At 41.3% G+C, this 22,908-nt stretch overlaps 1 protein-coding gene across 5 annotated transcripts in view; it reads left to right on the plus strand.

The window, feature by feature from the left end:
• The first annotated feature begins 985 nt into the window (after window positions 1-985).
• CDK5RAP2 (CDK5 regulatory subunit associated protein 2) overlaps window positions 986-22,908 on the plus strand; it is a 69,909-nt gene continuing 47,986 nt past the window's right edge. For 3 of the 5 annotated variants that reach the window (XM_050980968.1, XM_030231988.2, XM_030231989.2), the window contains exons 1-14: window positions 986-1,139; window positions 1,279-1,340; window positions 1,987-2,054; window positions 5,402-5,512; window positions 6,325-6,401; window positions 7,141-7,261; window positions 8,718-8,869; window positions 9,757-9,919; window positions 11,198-11,251; window positions 11,666-11,785; window positions 12,383-12,475; window positions 13,775-13,993; window positions 19,319-19,489; window positions 20,204-20,377. In XM_050980968.1, coding sequence (XP_050836925.1) covers window positions 1,087-1,139; window positions 1,279-1,340; window positions 1,987-2,054; window positions 5,402-5,512; window positions 6,325-6,401; window positions 7,141-7,261; window positions 8,718-8,869; window positions 9,757-9,919; window positions 11,198-11,251; window positions 11,666-11,785; window positions 12,383-12,475; window positions 13,775-13,993; window positions 19,319-19,489; window positions 20,204-20,377 — 1,638 coding nt within the window. In that variant the 5' untranslated portion in view covers window positions 986-1,086. The remainder of the gene's footprint in view (window positions 1,140-1,278; window positions 1,341-1,986; window positions 2,055-5,401; window positions 5,513-6,324; window positions 6,402-7,140; window positions 7,262-8,717; window positions 8,870-9,756; window positions 9,920-11,197; window positions 11,252-11,665; window positions 11,786-12,382; window positions 12,476-13,774; window positions 13,994-19,318; window positions 19,490-20,203; window positions 20,378-22,908) is intronic. The other 2 variants (XM_030231990.2, XM_050980969.1) reach the window with 2 other exon arrangements.

The raw sequence follows: 22,908 nt of genomic DNA on the forward strand, positions 1-22,908 counted from the left end.
GCTGTCTAGAGAGATGATAGAGTCACTGTCCTTGGAGGTGTCCAAGGAGTGACTGGACATGGCACTCAGTGCTCTGGGCTGGCTGACAAGGCAAGGATTAATTAGTCAAAGTTTGGATTCCATTTCTCAGAGGTCTTTTCCAGCCTAAATAATTCTGTGAATCTGTGATGATGTAAATAAATATTACAGGGAGTTATTTCACTCCTGCACACGGGTTCTAAACGAATTAAAGGAAGGCAAGGATGAACAGCAAGGAGGGGCCTGGAGCTCCACCTGTGCCCGGCGCTGTTCCTCGGGCCAAGCCCCGTGAAGGAGGGGCCACCACAGCAGCATTTCATCCAGTTCAGCATTTCCCCCTGTCCCTATTCAGAAATGTTCAATGCAGCTGAATTTTCTCCCACAAAAACTGGGAGAGCCTACACGCTTACAACTTTCCTTTACAAAAACCCCCCTCCCAGATCATTCAAAATCCGCCTGCACGGCTAATGGCAGCAGCTGCCTGCGCCCCTGCCCGTGGCGATGAGCAGTGACCAGAACGTGGAACTAACGCGTGTTTATTTCTTCCGCCGAGCCCAATGACGGCGGTGCCCTGCGGGGAACATGGTAAACATCAGCGCCAGCGGTTCTGCCAGGCTCGCCAGGAGCCGAGGGCCCGGTGCCTCCCTTCCAAAGCCTCTCCCAGATGGGGATACTTTTGTAGCAGGGCCAGGACAGCGGCGGGGATCACCCTGTCCCCTCTCGCGCCACCTCAGGCGCCCCGTCCCCTCGGGCTGTCAGCCCGGGCTCCTTCCCTCACTGGAGATGGCGCCGGCCGCTCTCCCCTCTGCCCGGCCGGCACCCGCCCCTCTCTGCCCTCAGCCAGCATGGCCGCTGCCCGCTCAGCTCGGCGCGGTGCCCTCATCAAACATGGCGGCTCCCATTCACTTCCTATTGTGCCCGCCCTCCGCGCGCTCCGCGGCGGCTTCGGCGGCTTCAGCGCGCTCGACGCAAAGATGGCGGAAGCGATTGCGGGCGTTTGAATTCCAGGGAAGCCGCCAAAGCCGCGCACAAAGGCGGCGGGCGCCGCGGGAGCCGCGCGGCCGATCCATGGATTCACTGCCGGGGGAGGACCCGACGCTGCCGCTGCCGTTCGAGGGCAGGTACGGGGGAGCTGCGGGGCGGGGATGCGCGGGGCAGCTGGGGTGCGTCTGGCGGGGCCGGGCCCGCCGGCCGCGGACGGGCTCAGGGGGACGAGCCCGCGGGCTTTGGGCGCTCAGCGCTCTCCTCCTTCTTCCCCAGCGTCCTCCGGCTGCCGGACATCTCCCGCGGGGACCCGCAGCCCGGCCCGCCCGGCCGACAAGGTAAGGCTGGATCGCGCCCAGAGCCCGCACATCCCTGCCCGGCTCGGTGCTTCGCGCTGGTCCCCAAACCTGCGGAAAAAACCCCAAACTGGCGGCAAAAAGGCAAAGAAAAACCTTTTAAGTGATGTGCTTTTTTTACGTAATGTAAGAGTTTTTAAGAGCACGGAGCGCCAGTAGCTGCTGCCGTCACTGCTGGGTGCTCTCTGCCTGTGGTCATTAGCGCTTTCAGCCTTATATAAGATGATCAGCGGTTTTGTGCGGCGTGTACTTAAAATACTTGGAATATCCATTGAGGCCGTGCTGCCTGGTCACATTCTGCTCGGGGTTAGGGAAGTTGCACGCTGTGCATCATCCACTTCTTGCTCTGGGGATTTATTCTTGACAGTGCACCTCACATAGCCCGATTCCAGTGTACATCATAATTTAAGTGGGTGATGGAATTTGGGAGTTTAAGTGATAGACAGCTTAGCGTGATCAGAAAGGAATGTAGATACTGACATGTAATGTAAACAGGGGGCCAAGCAGTGCCTCTCTCACTTCCTTAAAGGTTTTGTTATGTTTAGATTAGTGTAGACCTTTGCCAAATTGAAACCCTGCTTAGAGAGATTCTGCTGTCTGAACTGGTTCTGTCTTCTTTAATGTCTAGTAGTACCAGATGTGGCAGAAGACACAGTCTCACCAGCTCGAGCTCGGACCATGAAGGACTATGAAAATGTAAGCAGAACTTTTAATGTGAGACTTGGTGACAGATTTATGGCCAAGATATTTCCAGCATGCTGGTTGAAGTGTTGACTCTTAGTTTGTTTCAGCTGAAACACATCTTTTGGAGGTGTGGCCAGGTGAATTTCCCTGTCCGTGCTTTGAACCTCCATTTCTTAAGTGTTGCTTTCAAAAACTGAGGCAGAAATTAGTTGTTCAGAGCAGCCAACTGCTGTGCTGAAGTTGTGAAACAAAATTGGCACCCTTTGCTCTGAAGTTCCTGCAGCTCACCAGAAACATCAGAACTTGGTTTGCACATCTGTTGCTGATTTATTTCAGGGAAGCATCAAGTTTATTTTCATTTAGGTTAGTGTGGGATTTGGCTTTTTAATTCATTGACTACAGTATAATACCTTTTAACTTTATAGTATGAGTGTGCTTGGAATGCTTGTGTTAGGGAAGTCTAGTATCATTGTGACAATTCTGTAGATAAAAGTGTTTTGGCACTTACTAGAATATAAAGGAAAATATTAGATTTTATATATGTTAACTGTGTTGGCTTTTTAAATTGAATAAGACAGTTGTTTATGTCTGCTGAATGCTGATTTGATTGGGCTGTGTTGCAGGACAACTTCCCAGTTCAGGACTAGAGTGAAAAACTTTTGAGGCATTTATTGTTGTGTGAAGAAGCTGTAGAGGGGAAGGCAATCTAAAATCTCTGAGATGATTGCTACAGATAAAGGCTGTGGCTGCTGCCTTTGGTCTGTGCTAAGAGTCTGCAGTTTCAGTGTGCTGCTGCTGCTACCTTTTGTGGCAATGCTGTGTTCGAAATGAGTGTTTCTTACAAACTCTTTCAGTTTCTTGTGACCTTATATCCCCCCTGCTCTGTGCTCAAAATTTAAAGCTTGTTTTAGAAAGCCTTGGGTGAAGGGTGTTTTATATTGCAGTCTGTATCTATTTCCCTTTCTCTCTTTTCTGTGTGTTGGCTGGGGTAGACAGACACTGCCTTGGCATTGGCATGTGCTTAAATTCTCTTACTGTGATGTGTGCCAAAGACCTCAGTCCAGAATACACATTTTGCTAGTGGTTTGCTCTCTGCAGGGTTCCTGGGCACAGAGGAAAAAAGTTGCAGAAAGAAGGAAAAATCTGTTGCTGTTTGTCCTGTGTGATGTAGAGCAGGGGCCTCCACACAGGTCTGGCATCCTGCTATGCTCAGACCCCTCACGTTAAACTGAGCTGTAAAACTTCCCATGGGATGAGAACTTTCATGGATGCCAGCAGTGTAATGAAGCTCGAAGATCCATTGCCATGAAGGAAGAAGAATATACATAAAACACCAGTAAACTTATTTCTGTAACTGTTAGTCATACAGGCTGTAAGAAAGATGTAATGAAAAGAATGAGCTCTGGCCTTGTAGCTCAGGGAGAACAGGATGGATGTAATGACTGTTAAGAGGGCTGAAAGGTGGATCCATGTAGGAAAGGTCCTTTAATGTTTATACCTGGAGAAGGTGCTGAGCTGGATAATGTTGGAGGTGCAGGTTTTTGAATTATTTATGGAGCCCCACTTTGTTGCAATATGGAGGTAACCATTCCATCATAGAAAACATGATTACATGGGCAAAGTGAAAAGCATCTCTGAGGAGGACCTTGTTATGGGTAATGAGATGTTCATGAGCAGAAAGGGTGATGGGTATCAAATAAGGGAGCTGGGTAGTAATATTTGTGGGATTCTTTCTTGTCTCTCCAAACCCTCTTAGAGTTTTGCTGCAAATCAAAAACAGCCTTTATAGTTGGAAACTGTTGTGCTGTGAAACCACAGCCACTGCTGACAAATCCCTTTTGAACAAAACTGGCTCCATGCAGACTTGGAAAGGAGCTAATCTGAGCTAGGATTTGCTGCCATGCTGCTCGTGCTGTGGGATATTCTGTGCACTATGTATATCAGTCTTGGTTTTCATTCCTTTTGTTTAAATACAGGAATCAAAATTCGTAAAGGAATTAAAACCGGATCTTCAAATGCATAAGTTCAGAGGGTTGCTTTTAAAATCTTTTTGCAGTGTGAGCTTTCTCACATTTTACATGTTTTATTTCATTAAGCAATAACTTTTAAATTGTCTGCCTGCTCTAACATTCATCCAAGAAACTGAACATCAGAGATGACATTTGTTTCACTGCTTGGGTTATGATTGCATAGTCTGTTTCATTTGCCTTTTGAAAATATTACCCTTAAGCACTTTGGTTTATCTCTGTTGCCACTGAAATGCATGTAACAGGAGTTGTGAAATGTTGAATAATTTGAAATTTTTTTTTCCTTTTTACTCAGAAATATATTGAATGTAGGGAGACCAATTAGAAGTTCAGCTGGTACAACTTCAAAGTGTTTTTATCACTTGGACTTTTTATGAATGAGCAGGGACTGCTGGGAATGATTTACTGACAGGTTCCTTCAGGGTATGGGAGTGAGCCTCAAAGTTTATGCAGGATTTTCAATTGCTCAGATGATTTTAACTTTTGTGAATAATGACAAGGCAGCTTTCTGGGCAGGGGTTATTAAACTGAACAGTTGTTTGCAGATGCAGGTTCTGAGTGCAGTTACAGAAAGTAATCTTGGGTTTCACAAGCCAAATATTTTGGAAATTGTATTGCTAATAATTTTTACAAATAGCACTGTAGTGTTCTGCAAAAGCCTACATAAATATTTTATTAGTAGCTCTGTAACATATTAGATTTCCATTTGCTGAAGGCATCTGGCAGGGGACATAAGTCTTATTTGAATGAATGTTTTATGCTTCATCTCTTAAAAAAATTTAGAGGGAGACTCCTTTCTTTAATGAAACCATCAACTAAGTTACTGCTTCTACAAGGAAGGTTAAAAGTGATAAGCAATTTTCCCCCAAAGAATTGCACTCTGAATTATGGGATGGGATAAAGGTTTTATTGGTGTTCACTTGTGTGCTTTTGGCTTTTCTTGCTATGAATAAAGTTACCTGAGTCCTGTTAATGAAACTTCCTTCTCAGGCTTTTGCTTAGAAAATATTACTGTTTCAAAAGGAAAATGTATTGTGTCTTGCATTTTGTTCAAGTTCCATCATTTAGAAGAATTACTTAATGTTGTTAGACTAAAAAATCTCTCCTGAATTCTTACTGTGTCAAGTCAGTCAGTATTTGGATGCTTTAGGGAATAGTTCAAAGGGCACAAGGCTATTATATGTTTAATTAACACCTTCACAATTGGACGTGTGTGAGTTTAACTGTATTGAGCAGGTGGAATTCTGGTCTTGCACTGGTAAAAACAAAACTGTTGGAGGTTAGGATTTTTCCTTTATTCCCCTTTTTCTCATTATCTTTCTTCTTTCACAGCAAATCACTGATCTGAAAAAAGAAAACTTCAACCTGAAACTTCGTATTTATTTTCTGGAGGAGCGAATGCAGCAGAAGTTTGATGGTCCCACTGAAGAAATCTACAAAATCGTAGGCATTTTGATTAATTTCCTGGAACTGTGTCTCTTTTTGAAGAGTTTGGTCTGTTTTGTTTGTTTTTGCCTGTTTCACTTGACTTTTAAGTCTTTTTTGGTAACTGGAAATTTTGGTGTGATTATTTTATTCTGACCTTATCCTTTTCAGTAATAATTTCAATTCAAGTGACCTAAACAGTTGCTTTCCTCAGGTCTCTTCCATAATGGGATGGAAACTTGAGTCTCTCTTGATGCATATTTCAGCAGTTAAGAACATAAATTGATTTTGGGTAGATCACAATTGCAGCTGAATATTGCTGCCTGGTTTTCTCCACTGGTGATTTTGTTGTAATTGCTGATGTGTTGAAATGGTGTTTGTCAGCTTCCTGGCCAAGGAGTTCTTTGTGCAATTACATCATGAGAGGTTGCCTCAAGCTATAAAAAAAAAAATTCTAAAATTACTGAAACCCTCTATAGTTGATAAAATCAGGTTTTTGAAAAGAAAATCAAATATCTTGTAGCTTAAAGAAAAAATATGCTTGGAAACCCTATTAATTCCCAAAGTGAAGTGCAGTACTCCCTATTAGAGCAGTTAAATGTGTGTGCAGGGGTTTTGGATTGCTGGAGTGCAATGGTCCTTAATGCTGTTGATATTTCTGGAAGGTTTGAACCTTGCAAAGTATGTCTTTTAACAGCTAAGTGTCTGTTCTTATCCCAATGATACTTTATATTTGCTGGTCCAAGCAAAAAGTAATCTCACACTGCCACTAACTGTTGGGGTGGTTGATCTTCCAGTTCTTTGCAGACATTTTCATTCTTTTGTCACAGAACATTGAGCTGAAAGTTGAGATAGAAAGTCTGAAGCGTGAACTGCAGGAGAGGGAGAAGCTGCTCATCAAGGCCTAGTAAGCACCAGTTTATTTCTTCTTGTCCATTTTTTTAGGATTTGTTTCTATCTATTTATTCCCTAATGCTTTAGGAATTGGAGGATCTTAAGGCCACTTATTTAGAAATGTCTGGCTCAAAGTGAATCCAGGCTGGCAGCTGTTGATTGCCCCACGGGCCTCAGTTGCAGTGGAATTTTCTTTGTTTTCCTGGAGCAGATGAATTCTTTTTGATCTCTCCAGGTTGCTCAAAGGGTATTGCTGTGCTTTGAAGGGAACCTTGCACAAGGTCATGCTAGAAAGCAAAATTTATTTGGCAGTCATGAACAAGTGGTCATCTGGTGCTGAGCAAGGAGACACTACCTGTTCTTTTCTCACAAGGTGTTAACAAATACTGAAAAGGCAGATGGAGAGATCTCCATGTCTTCAGTTTATCCCAGTGCTGCTTCCTGTAGAAAACACAACTCTGCTGAAGGCTGTATAGTGTATTTGGAAGCTTTAGAAATATAAAGGAAATATTTCACTTTTTCCTCATACATCTAAAGTACTTCTTTATCCACTGTGCCAAGGCTTTTATGTGGAACTTACACACAGCACCCAAATTGCTGCATAGTCTGTAGATGTTTATGTTGAACCTTAATGTGATAAGCAGGTACAGAAAAGGTGGAGGATGCTTGAGCATAATCCATCAGCCTCTGGGGGCTGAGATGTTTTCCACGTTGATATGCACTGGGGTTTGTGTCTGTGTTATTTCTCCCAGTAAGGCAGTTGAAAGCTTGGCCCAGGGTGGTGATGCTGAAGTGCAGCATGGGAAGGAGGCACAGAAGAAGATGCAGGAGATGGAGGAAATGCTGACTGGCAGAATAAACCTTCTGGAAGAGGTGAGTGACCACAGCTGAAGGAATAATAAGGAATCGCTGCTGTCTTTGTACTGTTATCTGAGATTTGACACTGTGCTCAACATATATTTTCATAATGTCATTTTTAATTCCTCCCTGTCTGTGTTTGAGCCAGTTTATTCCTGTATTTATTGTTGAGCTCTGGTTACTTTACAGGGGAATTGTAGTGTAATGGGAAGGGACCCACAAGGATGATTGAACTCCATTTAAAGTGAGTTTCTTCAAGGAGCAGGGAAGAGAAATTTGCATCACCTCTTATTCATTTTAGTGGAGCTGGGATTTCTGAAAGCATTCTTTGTGCTGTTGCATTGGTAGAGGAGTTCTTAAATTGCTTCCTCTGTCCCAACTCAGGCAGTCAGGCTGCTGTTCTCCACATCTGATAGATGAAGAGCAGATTTTCTGATCTCATGGTGATGGGGTATTTTCTTTAGCCCAAAGGTGGTGTTGGCCTCTGACATTAATTTTATTCTGCTTATGAATTCAAACACTGCAGTCTGATTTTAGTCCCAGCTTTACACAGCACCTGTAATTATACAGATCTGTAATTATACAGATCTAGGGAGTGCTAACAAGGATTAATTTCCTTCAGAGTTCTTGATTGACAGGTGAATGTTGGCAGAACAGCTTTTCAGGAGTGAGGTTGAGTGGGGAAGTTCAGGGGTGAAGGAGCTTTTCCTCTCCCTCCCCCAAAATGATGATTTTTAGTTTAGATGTGAAGGCAAGGGGGGAATGGCTTGTTAGGCTGCAAGGAGGCCTTTATTTCATAGGAAACTGAATTGGGTGGGCACAGCAGGGAAGCTTGCGATGTAAAAATGAAGATCTGAATCAAATTTGATGTAGTATATGGCAAGTTGGTTAATGTGTCTTTTCTTTGGTGTTCTCCATCTCTGTGAGTTGGGTCACCCAGAGGAAGTTGACTGAAATCTCTGGCTGTTATCTCCATTGCTTTTGCTGTTCAAGAGAAAAATGTCTGGTTCATACTTAATCAATTCCTGCACAATATTATAAATGATGTTGGAGAGAGTTCCAATTAGCTACAGTGAGCTTGGGAATATTAATTTTATTGAACAAAAAAGCCCTTCTTTAACCTCTTTCATTTTAGTGTAGCTATTTATTATGACAGTGGGAGGACAGTGGGACAAAACCATTTTATAATTGCTAAATCTAAAACCATAGCATAGGGGCACTATTGTTTCTATTTCTCCTATCAGTTAGGGTATTTTTTATTTCTTTGAAATAAATGTCCCTTTTTTCTGTACTACAGAAAGTGGATTAATCTTGAAAATGCAGACATGGAGTTCAGAAGCATTTACAAAAAACTTGAAATACTTGGTAAAAGTTCCTATGACATATGTTGGGTAGAAGAAACTTCAGTATGTGAAAAAATTCATGAGCATTTAATTCTTAGAGGCGTCAGGATTGTGTGTTTTAATTTCAGAATCTTAAAGCTGCCCAAGAAGAGGTGGAAAAAGCCCTTGCAATGACAGAGAAGGAGAAAGCTCTGAGAATTGCTGCTGAGCAGAAACTTGCTTCAATTATCAATGCCCCTGCCAAGGATGTGGACAAGGTTACAGAAGCTGAGAAAGACAGGTCAGAAGTGTTGCCAGTAATGTTTCTGACTGCTGGAATTCTTTATTGTTCAAGTGGAAGAGTCAGCACAGCTTTGGGTTTGATTAGCTTGGTCCTGCCCTTGGGTACAGGAGAGTTACTGGCCACCCATGGAGTGAATGGCAACACAGCAACCAGTTCAGTGCTTTGTGGAGCAAAGTCATCTTTGAAAGTTCTCTGAAAGCCTAAAAGGGTCAGGATGTGTGAAACATGAGCTCATAGGTCAGGCTGGTAAATGTAATGGGAAGAGAAACACTGTTAGAAATACAATCCAGGATACAAAATGTGAGGAATCAGTGATGGAGTCTTATGCTGCAAAGTTTTCATGTGTAACACTCAGGTCTGCCAGAAAACATCATCATTGTTCTTGGAGTGTGGAGATGTGTATTGGCAGAAGGAGACAGCACTGACCTGACTTGGTTTTAGTATTTTTTTGTTTTGTTTTATTTTGTTTATGTGACATGAGAACCACTTAGATTCAAATTTAGATGAACCTGACTACTCGAGAGACTCTTGCTGAAGGCACATGAGGATGTGGTGTGTGGGCTAACAAAGGAAATAGATTAATAAGGTTTTGTGTGTGCTGTAAAGGACAGTGTAAGTAAAATATTGAAACTAAACTGATATTTGATATTTGAAGTGGTATTGGAGGAAAATAAGAATGAGCACTTTGTAGATAGCTCAACCCTGTTTGCTTATGTTAAAGTTACAGCCCATTTTCAGGTTTTCCAGGGTTATGCAAGTCCTTCCTTAAGTTCTACAAATATTGTCTTGAGTCTTCACTTAGAGTTTCTGCAAGGTTCACTGCAATGGCTGGAGAATTGGTGGTAGATGGTGCAAGATTAATACTTAAAATCTTGTAATTTTAGACTTATAGAGCAACTGAATCTGTCACTGAAAAGGAAAGAAGCTTTAATTCAACACCTCGAGAAGGAAAAGTCTCAGAGTGGATCTTGTGATGGGAACTTGCCAGCAGAAAAAATCAGAGAACTTACCATTGCCTTGAGGCTTGAAAAGGATAGTGAGATAGAGGTGAGGAAACTGCCTGATGAATTATATGTTATAAATCTCATGGGGGGTAGGATTTTAAAGGTTTTATTCATCACACTATGTGAGTGACATCAGCCAATTTTTTAAAATATTATTTCCTCCTCCATTTTCCGGTTCCTTACCATTCATGGGTTATGCTTGGCTTGTTGGGCAATATTCATCCCTATTTATCCATTCCCTCAGTGAGAGGTTGTGTTTCCCACTGACTTGATGCCTGTGGAATAGACAGAGTGCAGTTGCTTTACAGAGATATATATTAGAGAAATCCTAGATGTTAGTAGATCCCTCACTGGATGACATAACTGCTATAAAAGTTAAGAATGTGACTTTTAAGAATTTGTTAAGAATTTGTCTCTGCTGTTATGGGCTGAAAAAAAAGCTGTGGTAAGGGAGGTGGGCATGAAAACCTCATGAAATAAAGTGCAGGTTGAATCAGTCTTCTATTTCACTTGGCTCCTAAACAGGAAGACAGAGATCCTGAAAGCTGGAATGTAGAAACAGGTCCTGAAGCTTGTTGTCTTCTTTTTTTTTTTTTCCCTATTGGTTATTCAAAATTAAAGCTGGCAGAATTAAGAAAGTTAATTATGGAGGCTGTCAAGCATCTGAGAGTTTTCCTTCCCTTTTGTTTAGGAACTTAATATTGCTCAGCTCAGTACATAGAGATATTTTTTGCCTATGTCAAGAATCTTTTATGATTGGATTGATTAGAGGTAGTAAAATTTTCAGGTTTGGGTGGTCTTGCAGTTAAATCAATCTGTGCCAGGAAAGCCCCCCCTGATTTCACAAGAGTATTTGTGTGTCAAGGTGAAAACAGCATCATCTTCAATCATTTCACAGGAGGTGGACAGAGTGCATATGATCATTTGGGGGGCAGTATTGGAGAAAAAAATCTGATCAATACCTTTGCACAACTCTGGTTTTATGTATGATTGTTTTTTAAAAACAAATAATTCTGTCACTTCCCCAGGGAAAAGTGCTAATTATAAAATCTCTCTTGATAAAAGCATCTTGCTGACAAAGATAAATGTCACATAAAAATGCACCTCTATTAACTCAGCAAGTGCAGTTGTTCTGTCTCATGCATGGAAGAACATGTTTTAAGGGTTTTTGTTCTATTTTCTTTTTTTTTTGTCTTAGTTTTGATTGGCTTATTCTATGCCCAGTGTTTTTAAGCTCATTTTGCTTCAGTTTAATGCTTAATGAGTGTATTTGTTTTGAGAATGAATGAAAGTGGCCATAACAACTGTTTTGTTCTTACAGGCTCTTAGAATGGAGCTTAAAAACGAGAGACATTCCTTTGAAAAAAAAATTCAGGTAAGTTCCAGTTTTGCTCCTGTTTCCTTGACCCCTTTCAGTGTGTGTTGGGTTTCCTCTGTTACCCTTTCATAGGCACAGGAGGCCTTGACTCCAGGGGAAGCAGAGCAGGTCCTCTGTTAAAATCTCTTTTATATGGGATGACAAGAAGACCCCTCCTGTTTTTGAAGTAATTTTCAGTAAAGCTGATAGACACACTCATCAAATATTGAAGCTGATGCTTGTGGCTTGTTCCCTTCTTATACAATATTCCAGGCACTTCTTTAAGATGCTGCCTCTCATTTTGGGGACTGTATTTTATGTTGGTAATCTGAGCAATAAGCTCCAAGAACTCTGAGGGAGTGTACTTATTAATGTGCAGTTACAGTATCTCTTAGTGGGAAGTTAATGCAACTTTCACATAATCTAATTTAGTCTCTGCAAGAAGAGCTGCAAGAGAGAGAAAATGAGCTTACTGTTGAAAAGAAGAATGGTTTGAAAAGGGATAAAGCTATCCAAGGACTAAATGTTGCCTTAAAAGCAAAGGAAAAAGAGGTGAGGGTCATTGTGATCTTGCTGGTTTGTTGAAGTATCACGGGGTGGGGGGGTGTTGTGTGTGTGTGTGGCAGGGTCTGATCTCACTGTAACCATGAGGAGGCTTTGAGTGGGTCCCTGTCACTGCTGTCACCTCTCCAAGCAGTTCTGCTTGCCTGCAGTTTGGGCTCTTGGACTGAAGGAGAGAGGAGAAAGTATCAGTTAAGTATCTTCCTCCCTTAAGAGCTTGAAAGAAAAATGTTTTCAGCTGCATACTGATTTTTATCAGCTCTGAGCACCACTTAGAAGATTCGAGGGGTATTTTATGTTGTTGAGTAAGTGGAGCTGTCAAAGGCAGCTAAAATGAGAGAGGTCAACATCAGCTGAAATTCAGATTGTGTGGAAGAGTGGGAAATACTTCACTTGAGTGATAGGCAGTCTAGTGAGTGTATAAGAGCAAGAATTTCTTTATATAAGATTTACTATGATGTATTTGGTGTTCTTGTAAGTGTTTTGTGTAGTTGGATGAATGTTTAATGAGATAGGGTAGAAATTACTGCATTGCCATCCCTTGGAAATAACTTTTCCTACATAGTATTCATTTCACTTTCTTTAAAGAATGAGGAGCTGGCTTCTGAAATTGAGGAGTTAAATGCTTCGTTGGCTAAGGCAAGAGAGGCAACTCACAAGGCACATGTCCAAAAATTCAAGGTAAGAACAAGCAATTTGTTGTGATTTCCCCCATTCCTGCTCCTCCCTTCTCTGTAATTCCACATGGCAGGCTTGCTACCTTCTAAAGCAGAGGAATGGAAATCAGTTTAAAATGTTGTTTTAAATTTTTAATGTTTATTATTTTGAAAAAAAAAATCCTAAATAAAATTATTTGAACAATAGAATGTCAAAATAATTTACCTTGTTTCTCCTTCTAGTTCTTTGGGGATTTTTAAAATCTAAACCAATTTAGAACGTTTAAGGGAGAAACATATAATATCAGAATTAGTTAAAAATAAAGACACAAATATCTGTGGAGCTGAGGTTATCTTGAGGGGTTTTTTTCCCAAAAGTATGGTGCCAGCACAGGCTTCCTCTTAACAGAGTTGAACTGGGTGTGAGACACCTGCTTGGATTTATTTGTACAATAAATGGGAAACCAGTGTTTATAAAATACTGGAATGTTATTTGTGAAAATGTGATTTAGTAATGCTTTTTGTGTGTGTGAGAAGGAGAAAATGGACTTGATGATTTCTGAGACATTTAAAAAGTTCTGAGTTTAAAATATGTGTGACTGATCCCTGCTGCCCACAGAGCCCACGTTGCAGAGCCAGTCCTGCTCCTCAGCACCCTTCCCCTTAGCTCCAGCCCTGAGCTGAAGGCAGCTCTCTGTGAGTAAAAGGTGCTGCAGAGCCCTCTGCTCCTGTCACCTCTGCTCTGCTCCAGGGCCACTTGTAGCAGTGTGCTGGAACACAAAATGGGTCTGTGCCAAGGGGAAGAGTGGAGTCACCATCCCAGAAATGCAGCTGTGGCACTTGGGGATGTGGCTTGGTGGTGAGCACGGTGCTGGTGCTGGGTTGGCAGCTGGACTCCATCTTAAAGGTCTTTTCCATCCTTAATTCTGTGATTCCATGAAAGAATCAGGAACTTCCTGCCCTAGTCCAGATTGAAATTGGACTCTACTCCAGGAATAGTTTGATGTAATTAAAGCTCTGTGAATCAATAATACTGCTGTGACCTTGTCTGCACTGTGGACTCCTTGGCATGTCAACCTTTGTCTCATTCTTTGTCACCTCAGACTTCCTCAGCCTGCGCTGGATGTCACAGAAAGTTTTGTTACATCAGTAAAGGAAGTTTTTAGTGTTACTCTTTCCTTGTTTAGTCATTTCACTGTTACTTTGCACCCCAATTTTTATACACTGTGTGTAGAGGGGCAGGGTTGTGAGATGCAGTGGGAGTAAAGACTCCCAGGCTCCACAAAAGCCCCTTCTGGAGCCTGAGTGCTGCTGTGTGTTTCAGGGTGCTGCAGATTACCAGGCTCTGCTGATGGAGAAGGAGACCCTGCTGGCAGAGCTGCGCTCAGAGAACCTCAGCAAGGACGCTGAGAACCGCAGGCTGCAGAGGATCATCAGAGTCACCGGGCAGGAGCTGAGTGATCTGAATTTGGAAAGAGAGAAAATGGAGAAGGAGCTGGATGAAGCACAGCTGCAGAAGAGCAGAAGTGACAAAACCATTAATGTTATTATCACGTTTTTCCTTTATTTCCTAAAGTCTAGAAATCAGTGCTTTGGCAGGTCCTTTTCTAACAAAATTAGGTTTTTAATTTAAATGACTTCTGGGAAGGAAATGCCTGACACTGCCTAATGCTATATGTGAGGATTGAGGAAAGTTCTGGCACATAATCTGCACAGAATATTTTAAATATAATTTTGATATGTCCTAGAAAAAAAAAACCATTAACCTTTAAAAATGGTAAATGGTTACTGTTTATCCAGTTTTTCTGGTGGGAGAATCTGAACATCATGATGATGTATGTTTACATTTCTGCTATATTTTTCTTGTTGCATGTCTATAGATTATCTTAAATTTCACTACTTAAATTTTCTTCCAGTTGTGACCTGGAGCCAAACCTCAGCCTGCTCTCTGCTCTCCCAGCAGGGTCACTGTAAAGGCTGTGTATTAAATAACTTCTGCTTGTAAAAGACCCAAAGCACAGGATTAATTGATCACAGTTTAACATAAAAATGAGGTGCTGTTCATTAATTCTGCTGCTTCATATTCTCTCAAGGGGTTTTACCTTGCTGTGGGCATTCAGATGAGCTCTCCTGCTCCCAGCACTCATAGCTGATGCAACAAAGTGAATGAAGTTTCTCCTTTTCTTCATTTGTATAAAGGATGCACCCTCTGCTGTGGCTTTGACACAAACCACTTCTCACCTGAATGCTTTGTCATGTGGATTTTGTTAAAGTCCTCTCACCATTGCTTCCAGGAGGGCAGCATTTGCATAATGAGCAGAGTCCTGCTTGCATCCAGAGTCTGATCCTCCTCAGTTAGGGATTAGTCTCCTGCTATATTAAATTACATAAAAGATTTAATGAGCCTGTCTTTATTCACTAGATGTTTTGGTTCCATTATTAAATAAGGACCTTAATAAAGCAGGGAGACGTGGAAATTGCTGCTCCTGCACTATTCCTTAAAACCAGCAGAGGGGTCTCTTTACCTACAAATAAATGAAGTTCCTCTCCCCTCCTACTCCTAATTTAATGCATTTTTGTTTGATTGTCAACTGTGGTTTGGCTGCCATCACAAAATCTCTATCTTTGGTGTGCTTTGAGATTTCTTTGGGGTGTTGAGGTTAAGGAGAGCGAGAACAGATCGCTGCTGTCAGTAAAACAGTCACAAAGAACACTTATTGATTTGAAGTATTTTATATTTAACTGTCTTTTCTATTCAGATTTTTTTTCATCTTTCAGGGCAGCTAGAATATAACTGTACAGGAAAGACAGGAAAAATAGACTGAGGAGGGAGTTGCTAGGGGATTTGAAGTTAGCTGGATTACAGAAGCCCTGTTTGACTCCATTATGGCCAAGTTTTTCATGTAAATGATGAGCTCCTTGGGGAAAAGCATTCCTGCCAAAAGATGAGCAGTCTTATAAAAATTATATCCCTAACCTATTTCCTACTCCTTGCAGAACAGCTGCTTCAATTTCAGAGCTCCAAGTACATTGGATAGAACCACATTGCCTGTGAAGTGTTGCCCATTAAGTAGTAGATATGTGGGAGTTAAACAATATGCTGTGAGATTCTGCTCTTTGACAAATAGGAGACTGCTTTGGTGATCTGCTGCAAACTTTTTATGAGACAGCCTTAAAAACTCAGTTCTATTTATGCTCCAAGATGCCTATTCATCAGTGTTTCTATTTTGTTGGAATAAAGTTAGCAAAAAAAGTGTATAAACTGTAGAAAATGCCCTCAGTCTCTGTAATGAACTGCTGCCCTAGCTCTTCACTCATTCACAGAGAAATTTGCAGTGACTTTCCATGTACTGTAAGTGGGGTAATGCTAATTTTTGCACATATTCATTAAAAAAACCTCCAAACATCCCAACAAACAACCCCCCTAAAATGCATTTCTGGGCCTGCTGTAAACCCAGTTTGTCTGGACATGAATTGGGCATTACTGTCCTGGAGGGGGAAGAGGGTGAAACTACATCCAATAAGATTGTTCCATATGAACTGATCATCCAGATCACAGACTTGGTCCAATTTTAGGAGTTTCCTGGATTAATGGGTTTAGATGTGCTTGAACCATGTTCCTGCCTTAGGGTGGGCAACTTTAAAAAGTATCTGAAAGAGCTTTTAAAGCTCATTATCAAGCATATCAAGGTGCTGCTAAACATCACTTAAAGCTCTTTGGAACAAGAAACTTTGAACTTTTATTTTTACACACTGTTGGTGAGGAATAAATATCTCATCCTTGATGTTGTTCATGGCTGTGATGGTGCTGTGCCTGTAACAGGGATGGAATGCTTCTTCCTTGAGAAGGTTGTTCAAATTTACCTGACTAAACACTTCACATACCCATTCTCTCTCCAGGCCTAAATGTAGACAGTTCAAGTGTATTTACTAGACATTCATATTTGATCAGTTGGTTGGGGAAATGCATAATAACTCATTAGGAAGAATTTATTATTTAGTCTTCCTAGCTGTAGTGTAGCCTGAGAGGAAGGTTTTGGAGCTTCACAACTTAATTATTCACCAAATAGGTTTTCATCTGACAAGGAGGGGGAGGCATCTGCTCCAGTCTTCTATATTAGAGTGTTTCACATTCATTTTTCTTAGTTCAGCTATCATTAATCATAGGAAGGTCTCTTGGGGAAAAGGTTGGCAGAGAGAATTGCCAAGTTTATGCTCTGAGAGCTGTAGGTACTATATTACCCTTGCAAGTCAATGTATAGAAACCAATAGATTTTCTCCCAGACAATTTGAGTGGTCGGTGAGTTCAAGCAACCTGCTACAGTGATGGATAGTTTGGTGTGTTACAGAATTCCAGCTCATGCAAAGAAGGTAATTTTCAGTTTCACCTTTAGCTTGCCTTGGGAAGGATTTAGGGAGTTCTGGGGGCAGAAATAGTAGAGGCAAAGTTATGTGCAAATTGCAAATCTCACACAGGCTGTTCTACTTTTTCCACAATTCCATCCCTTGTCAGTCCAGCTCTTCCCATAAACCTGGCCATTACAGAGTTCTGCTGTTTTAAGGCAGAAACCTGGTTGCTGCACCTGACAGGGGCTGTGCACCAGGAGGACTGAGATGAGCTAGCTGGGGGAGTACAGTTGTTGCAGCAGCATCTTTCTAACTCTGCATCTCTGTCATCTTCAAGCTGCTGCTGGTTTTCACTAAGGCCAGATGAAAAGTCCCCTGAAGTTTAATTACAGGTAATGTGTCAGTTAAAGCCACTCAGTAACATGACAGTATAAAAATAGCATTTAAAAAAGCCAAGGAGTGACCTTTGCAGCACAGGGAATGTGATAACACTGCTGTTGATCCTTTGCTTCCAATTCCAGTGCTGTGTGGGAATAGGTTTAAGGTGACCCACTTGAAGAGTTCCACAACTTGGAGCCAAAAGCCTTTGCAATTATCAGAGCTTGCACTGCTTCCCACTGCAGTTTGTATTTATAGGCAGCAGTTAGGGAAAAACAGGAACATATTGGAGAGTTTGGGTATCTAGACAAAACTTGGACCTGATTCTGCTGTTCTTCAGTTTTCTTAGTCAAGCAAGTGGTTCTTTTGCTCCTGAAAAAATCAGTTTGTAGAACTGAGGGTCAGGGTGCAATCATTCTCTGAATAACATTTGAGGGGGTTTTGGGAGCTGTTAGGTGTTTCTTAGCTGAATCCTGGAGATGAAGCTAAAATAAAGAAAGTAAACCAAAAGGCTTTGTAAATGACATTTTGCATTTAATGTGCAAAATAAACAGAATAAAACACTGAAGTAATAAAGTGATGTTAAGGATTTGATGTGAACCTGCATGAAGCAAGGTAATTAAGTCAAGAAAAGGACATAAAACAGTTTGTAAAGAGACTACAATTAAAATGTCACTAGTGCTATTTCTTTGGACACAGATTAAGAAACAACGATTAAATTTTAAATCCCAGTGGAGGTAAAAATAAAGTTTATAAGTGACTACCATATGTGAAAACTGTTTAAAGGGCTCCTGCTACTTCACAAATGGGCCCTTTTGGGGAATAAATAGCAAACATTTATTTGAAGATGTAGGCTGTGTTACCTGGTTCTTTGGCTCTGAACAGAAGTTTAGATAGTATAAAGTCTCCTGTAAGTTTTAATTGTTTAATTTTAGGTAACAGCTCCTGTGTTACAAGTTTCTACCTCTTTCTCCTACACAATCTGTGCAGTCGAGGCAGAGGAAGTTATAAAATGAGGCTGGTGTCTCTGCAGGCTTTGCCTCCTTCAGTTGACAGTGTTGAAACTCCCCAACCAACCAGCAAAAATGTTGGAAGTGACATAAAACATTGGTGGTGGGAGAGCAGGTGGAAAGACAGAGAAGCCACGTTGGAAATTTTCCTACTGCCCTGTGCTCTTAAGTGTTTTCCACTCTATCTGTAAGCTGACTATAAATTCCATGCTGATAATCTCCTATATTCACATAGAGGCAGTGATTGTCCTGGTGCCTAGCAGAATGTCAGGAATAGGAATTGTTTGATGTTACTTCTTGGAACCCAAGGCTTTGTCAGGTGGCCAGACTTCGAAACCCCATGGGGTTTTCAGCTGGAGTGGGACAGATCTGTGGGGTTGCAGAGGAGAGCTGGGATTGTGGTTGGTGCAGCCCAGGAGCTGCTGCTCTTCCCCTGCAGCACTCCATGTTGGTCCTAACAGATCTCAGAGTCCTTGGGACTTGCTGCTGTGTAAAAGCTGTTGAAAGAGATTGTTCCTGTGGTTTAGGAGCAGAATGTCCACATTTCTCTGCTGGGAAGCTAAGATGTGAAGGTAATGCAGCTAATCTTGGAGCTGCAGGAAGTAATTAACAGAGCCAGGGTCAACATCAAGTTCTGTTCATCCCTTCTGATCATGAGCTTGACCTGGTTGGTCATTTGAAGTTTGTGTTCTTGTCAAAAGAAAAAAAGTTTTAACATTTCTGACCTTTTGTTTGATGCCAAAGTAACCATTGTGCCACAATTTTCATGGTGTGATGAGAAAAAAGGCAAATGACAAACTGAATCACCTGTAAGCAATTTTCTCCTATTTCTAGCCAGGGAGTAAATTGACTCAGAAGTGAATGTTCATTCTGACAACATCTATGTGCATAATATTCCCAACAGCCTTGGAGACCAGCCATTCTGTATGAAAAGCATTTAAACAACAACCTAGATTTATGGAAGAAAATACTGACATCTTATCTGAAAGTTGTTCTTTCTTTAATTGTATTCATTGATGCCAAGAGAAAGTGGCTTCAGTACATTCTTCAGTGGTAGTGTGGGTTGTTAGTTTTAAACTTTCTTTAAAGTTGATTTGCTGCATATTCAGTTTCATTTTTTTTTTTTTTGGTAGGACCTTAGAAATCAACTAGAGAAATTACATGGTGAAATGGCTGAGAAAGAAAAAGCAGTTGAACACCATTACAATATTCTTTTGAGTGAAAGCAATCAGAAGCTGCAGAGTCAAGAACTTGTTATAAGGCAGCTGACAGACAGTGTCAATCACAAGGATCTGCTGCTTGAGGTAGGTAGACTTACTCTGAAGTGAAAAATGGAAAGTTATCGTTTGATTTTGTGTGGGGAATTATTACAAAATCACGTTTGTAGTTGGAGTTATTGTTGATTTTGAAGATAATCCTTCACTTCTCATAATACAGTATTTGCAGAGCAGACCTGTAATTACAGAGTGTGTGACATTCACCAGGATTTCTTGTTAGGGTTTTGTGAAGCGTGTGGACAGAGGGGGAAGAAAGCTTTGCTAATACTTACGTAGGATTGTCACTGTTGTAAAAGCTCTGAAGTGCTCATGATTTTCAGTTTATTGTGCACAAAGTGGAAATTGAGGAATAGATACTGAAATATTTTATCTCCTTTTCTGGGAGCCCTGAATGTCCTGTATGAGAAGGTTCCTGCCTGAATGGCAACAGGCCCCTGCTCAGTTTTCACAGAGTAAAAAGTAGTGATGGTATTCAGCAATGCAGAGAGGATTTGAGGTTGCTCTGTACCTGGAGACAAAGGTGCATGCCTTGACTTCATTTTTTAATACTGAAAAGGTTGCATAGGTGAGGAAAGCTTCTGTGCATCTTTTGGTTTTGATTGTGGTGTCTTGAATAGAGCTCTTTTTGCAAGGAGTGTAAATAACATGTTCCAGGTCATCCTTGGTTATTCTTCTGAATTTTGTATTTTGCAGTTTCAAATTCGAGTAAATTTTGTAAAATTGCCTGTTTTCCTTTGTTAGAGACTTGATGGAACAGTTAAAGAAAAGGATGCAGAGCTGCAGGAGCTCCAGAATAAGTGCAAGAACCTTTTAAGAGCTAATGAAGAACTTGAACTGAAAAATGAGGGCTTAGTAGAGGAGAAATGTGCTGCACAGACTCAACAGTCAATTATCAAGATAGTCAGAGAGCTGGAGGTGAGTTTTGCATAACTGATCGTTTGCAGGTAAGTACCTTCAAATTGAAGAGAATTTTGACTTTGGCTTCAAAGCTGTGGATTGATACATGTTGTAATTCACCATGGCTCTGATGACCTTGTATGGCATCACTAAATTCCCTGCTTTCAGGTGTTTTGCCTGCCATAAAGAGATAGGGGTTTCTTGGTGGTTAGGGCAGACATAATTCATTGAGTGGGAGGATATCTGCATTTCTGGAGAGAGGTGCAGAGAGGAGTTTGTGTACTTTGGATGGATAAGGGGAAAGATTGCACAGAGCTGGTGACCACAGGAGATAAATGGAATGTGAGAATAAATACAGGTAGGAGTGAAAACATGTCCAGGGCAAGAAGAAAACTGCTTTAAAACAAAGAAGAACTTGTACAGAAATATGTGTATTAAAAAAGGATGAGCAATATATGCCCATTACTTTATATGATGCCATGAATTGAAAAGATTTGTACCTGAAGTGAGAGGTCAAAATTCAAAATTTTAGTTTTAGAAATACTTCCTTCTCTCTTTACCCTCCATTCTGTTCTAGCAAAAAGAAGTCAGGTACTGTTAAATTTTTGAGTCACTGCCTGACTCCATCAGTGCATCATGGTGTACAGATCATTGAACAAATGTACTGCTTTTGAAGGGACATTTCTTGTCTCTTTTTGTGTTGTTTGCAGCCTGGTGTGTCAAGGTTTCTAAAAGCATCAGGCAAGGTTAAAATAATTAGACTGGTAGACAGTAATGGTGGAGAAAGCTTTTTCATTTCTTTGATAATATGTCAGTCATTAACAGACTTTCTCAAGGAAGTTCAAAATAAAGGGAGCCAGTGGCAAAGGAAACATGAGTGCAGTGTTTTGGGTCACATTCTGAACAGTCTGGTGGTGAGATGATGAATGTGATGGGCACTATAATTAACCATAGGAGAGATAAGAACGTGTGGAGTCCTGGTTGTGTGACCAGCTCAGAGAAAAGGAGCTGCAGCCCTGTTTGCCTGGGCAGCAGTGAAGGTTTATCCCAGTATATGTGAATGTGCAGACACAGAAAATGGTCTGGGAAAGGCTTGGGGGAAATTCCACTTCTGCACAACAAACTGCAGTGCATGCACCTAACTTCTGTCACAAAGGGACCTAGGATGGAAAATCACAGGGAATTACTGGAAATCAAACACTGACTTGCCTGTGTGCCCCTCCCTGGGTTCAGGTGGGTAACCAGGGCAGGAGCAGTGGCAGGCAGTGCAGGTAATCACCCAGACACACCTTCTAATCACAGCCCATTCTCTGCTCTGTGCACTCAGTGACTGAACAATAGCTAATCACAGCCCATTGTCCCCTCAGCTCAACCTCTGTGTCACCTATCTCCTGTAAGGACCCACTTGGGCATATTAATCACCAGTTTTTGGACACAGATTATCCAGAGCTCTGCTCTCATTGGCTGCCTGGCACTCTGGGATGGCTTTGCTGTGCTGCACTGACTCTCAACAAACCCACAGCTGGATCCTCCCCACCAGAGGGGACAGAAACCAGGCTCTTCAGCCTCACTGATCTCTTAAAGTTGAAGAAATTGATTGGAGAGATACAGAACTTTTCTCTCTTTCAGCATATCTTTGCACTTTATTTTAATGTAGTGATAGATTTTAAAACAACCAACACCCAGAGCTCTGCTGGGTGCCTTGGCCAGGCCAGGAAAGATAAATTACAGGTTCTAATTTTGGAGTTTGGATTTTTGAGCCACTGTCATGAGAGAGAGTGAGTGAGGGCATTGATAATTAGGGGAGTCTGGCAACTTCTGATTAGGGGAAGTCTCACAGTTAAATGTGTTTTACAGTCAAGGAATTTAGAAATGGAAAGAAATGACCAAATACTAGTGAAGGATCAGTGAGGAGGTACAGCTAATATCCTTCTCTCAGTCATTTATCCTTTAACCTTAAGAGATTTTGAAATGATCCTGAGGGTTGTTGGAAGCACAAGAACATTCAGTGAGGTAACCAGATATTCTCGTGACGTTGCCAATAAGTTATTTATTGTGGGGGTATAAACCTTTTACTTTCATTGCTTGCAATCTAAAGGAACCTTTAATGAAAATAAGTTATGTTTTCCACCACTGCTGCTTAGGAATAGTATTTCAGACTTAAATATAGACTTTAACATATTAGATTGCCTCCTTTCACGGGAATATAAATCCTTCACTGCAATATGGTCCTGGATGTCTTGCAGCTATCTCCTCTAACACATTTTCCCTCACACCATGTGTCAAGAGGTTTAATGTTTCATTAACTCCCACAGCATTACAGTCTATTTAAGTTACAGAGCTGCCTTATGTTTTGTGTACCGTCGGGGAGTTGATTGAAATAATTCACTCCTACACGTTATTTAGAAATGACAGTAATAATGTACAAAAAAAAAAGGGGTGTTCATGCTGCATCTCCTCATCCTTATTATTCATGGAAGATTCTGAAAAAATCAGGATCACTTCCTCATGATTTTGCTAACCTTTACCTAGGTAGTTGAATTTAGAAT

This window comes from Serinus canaria, chromosome 17, assembly GCF_022539315.1.
Source record: "Serinus canaria isolate serCan28SL12 chromosome 17, serCan2020, whole genome shotgun sequence".
NCBI lineage: Eukaryota > Metazoa > Chordata > Aves > Passeriformes > Fringillidae > Serinus > Serinus canaria.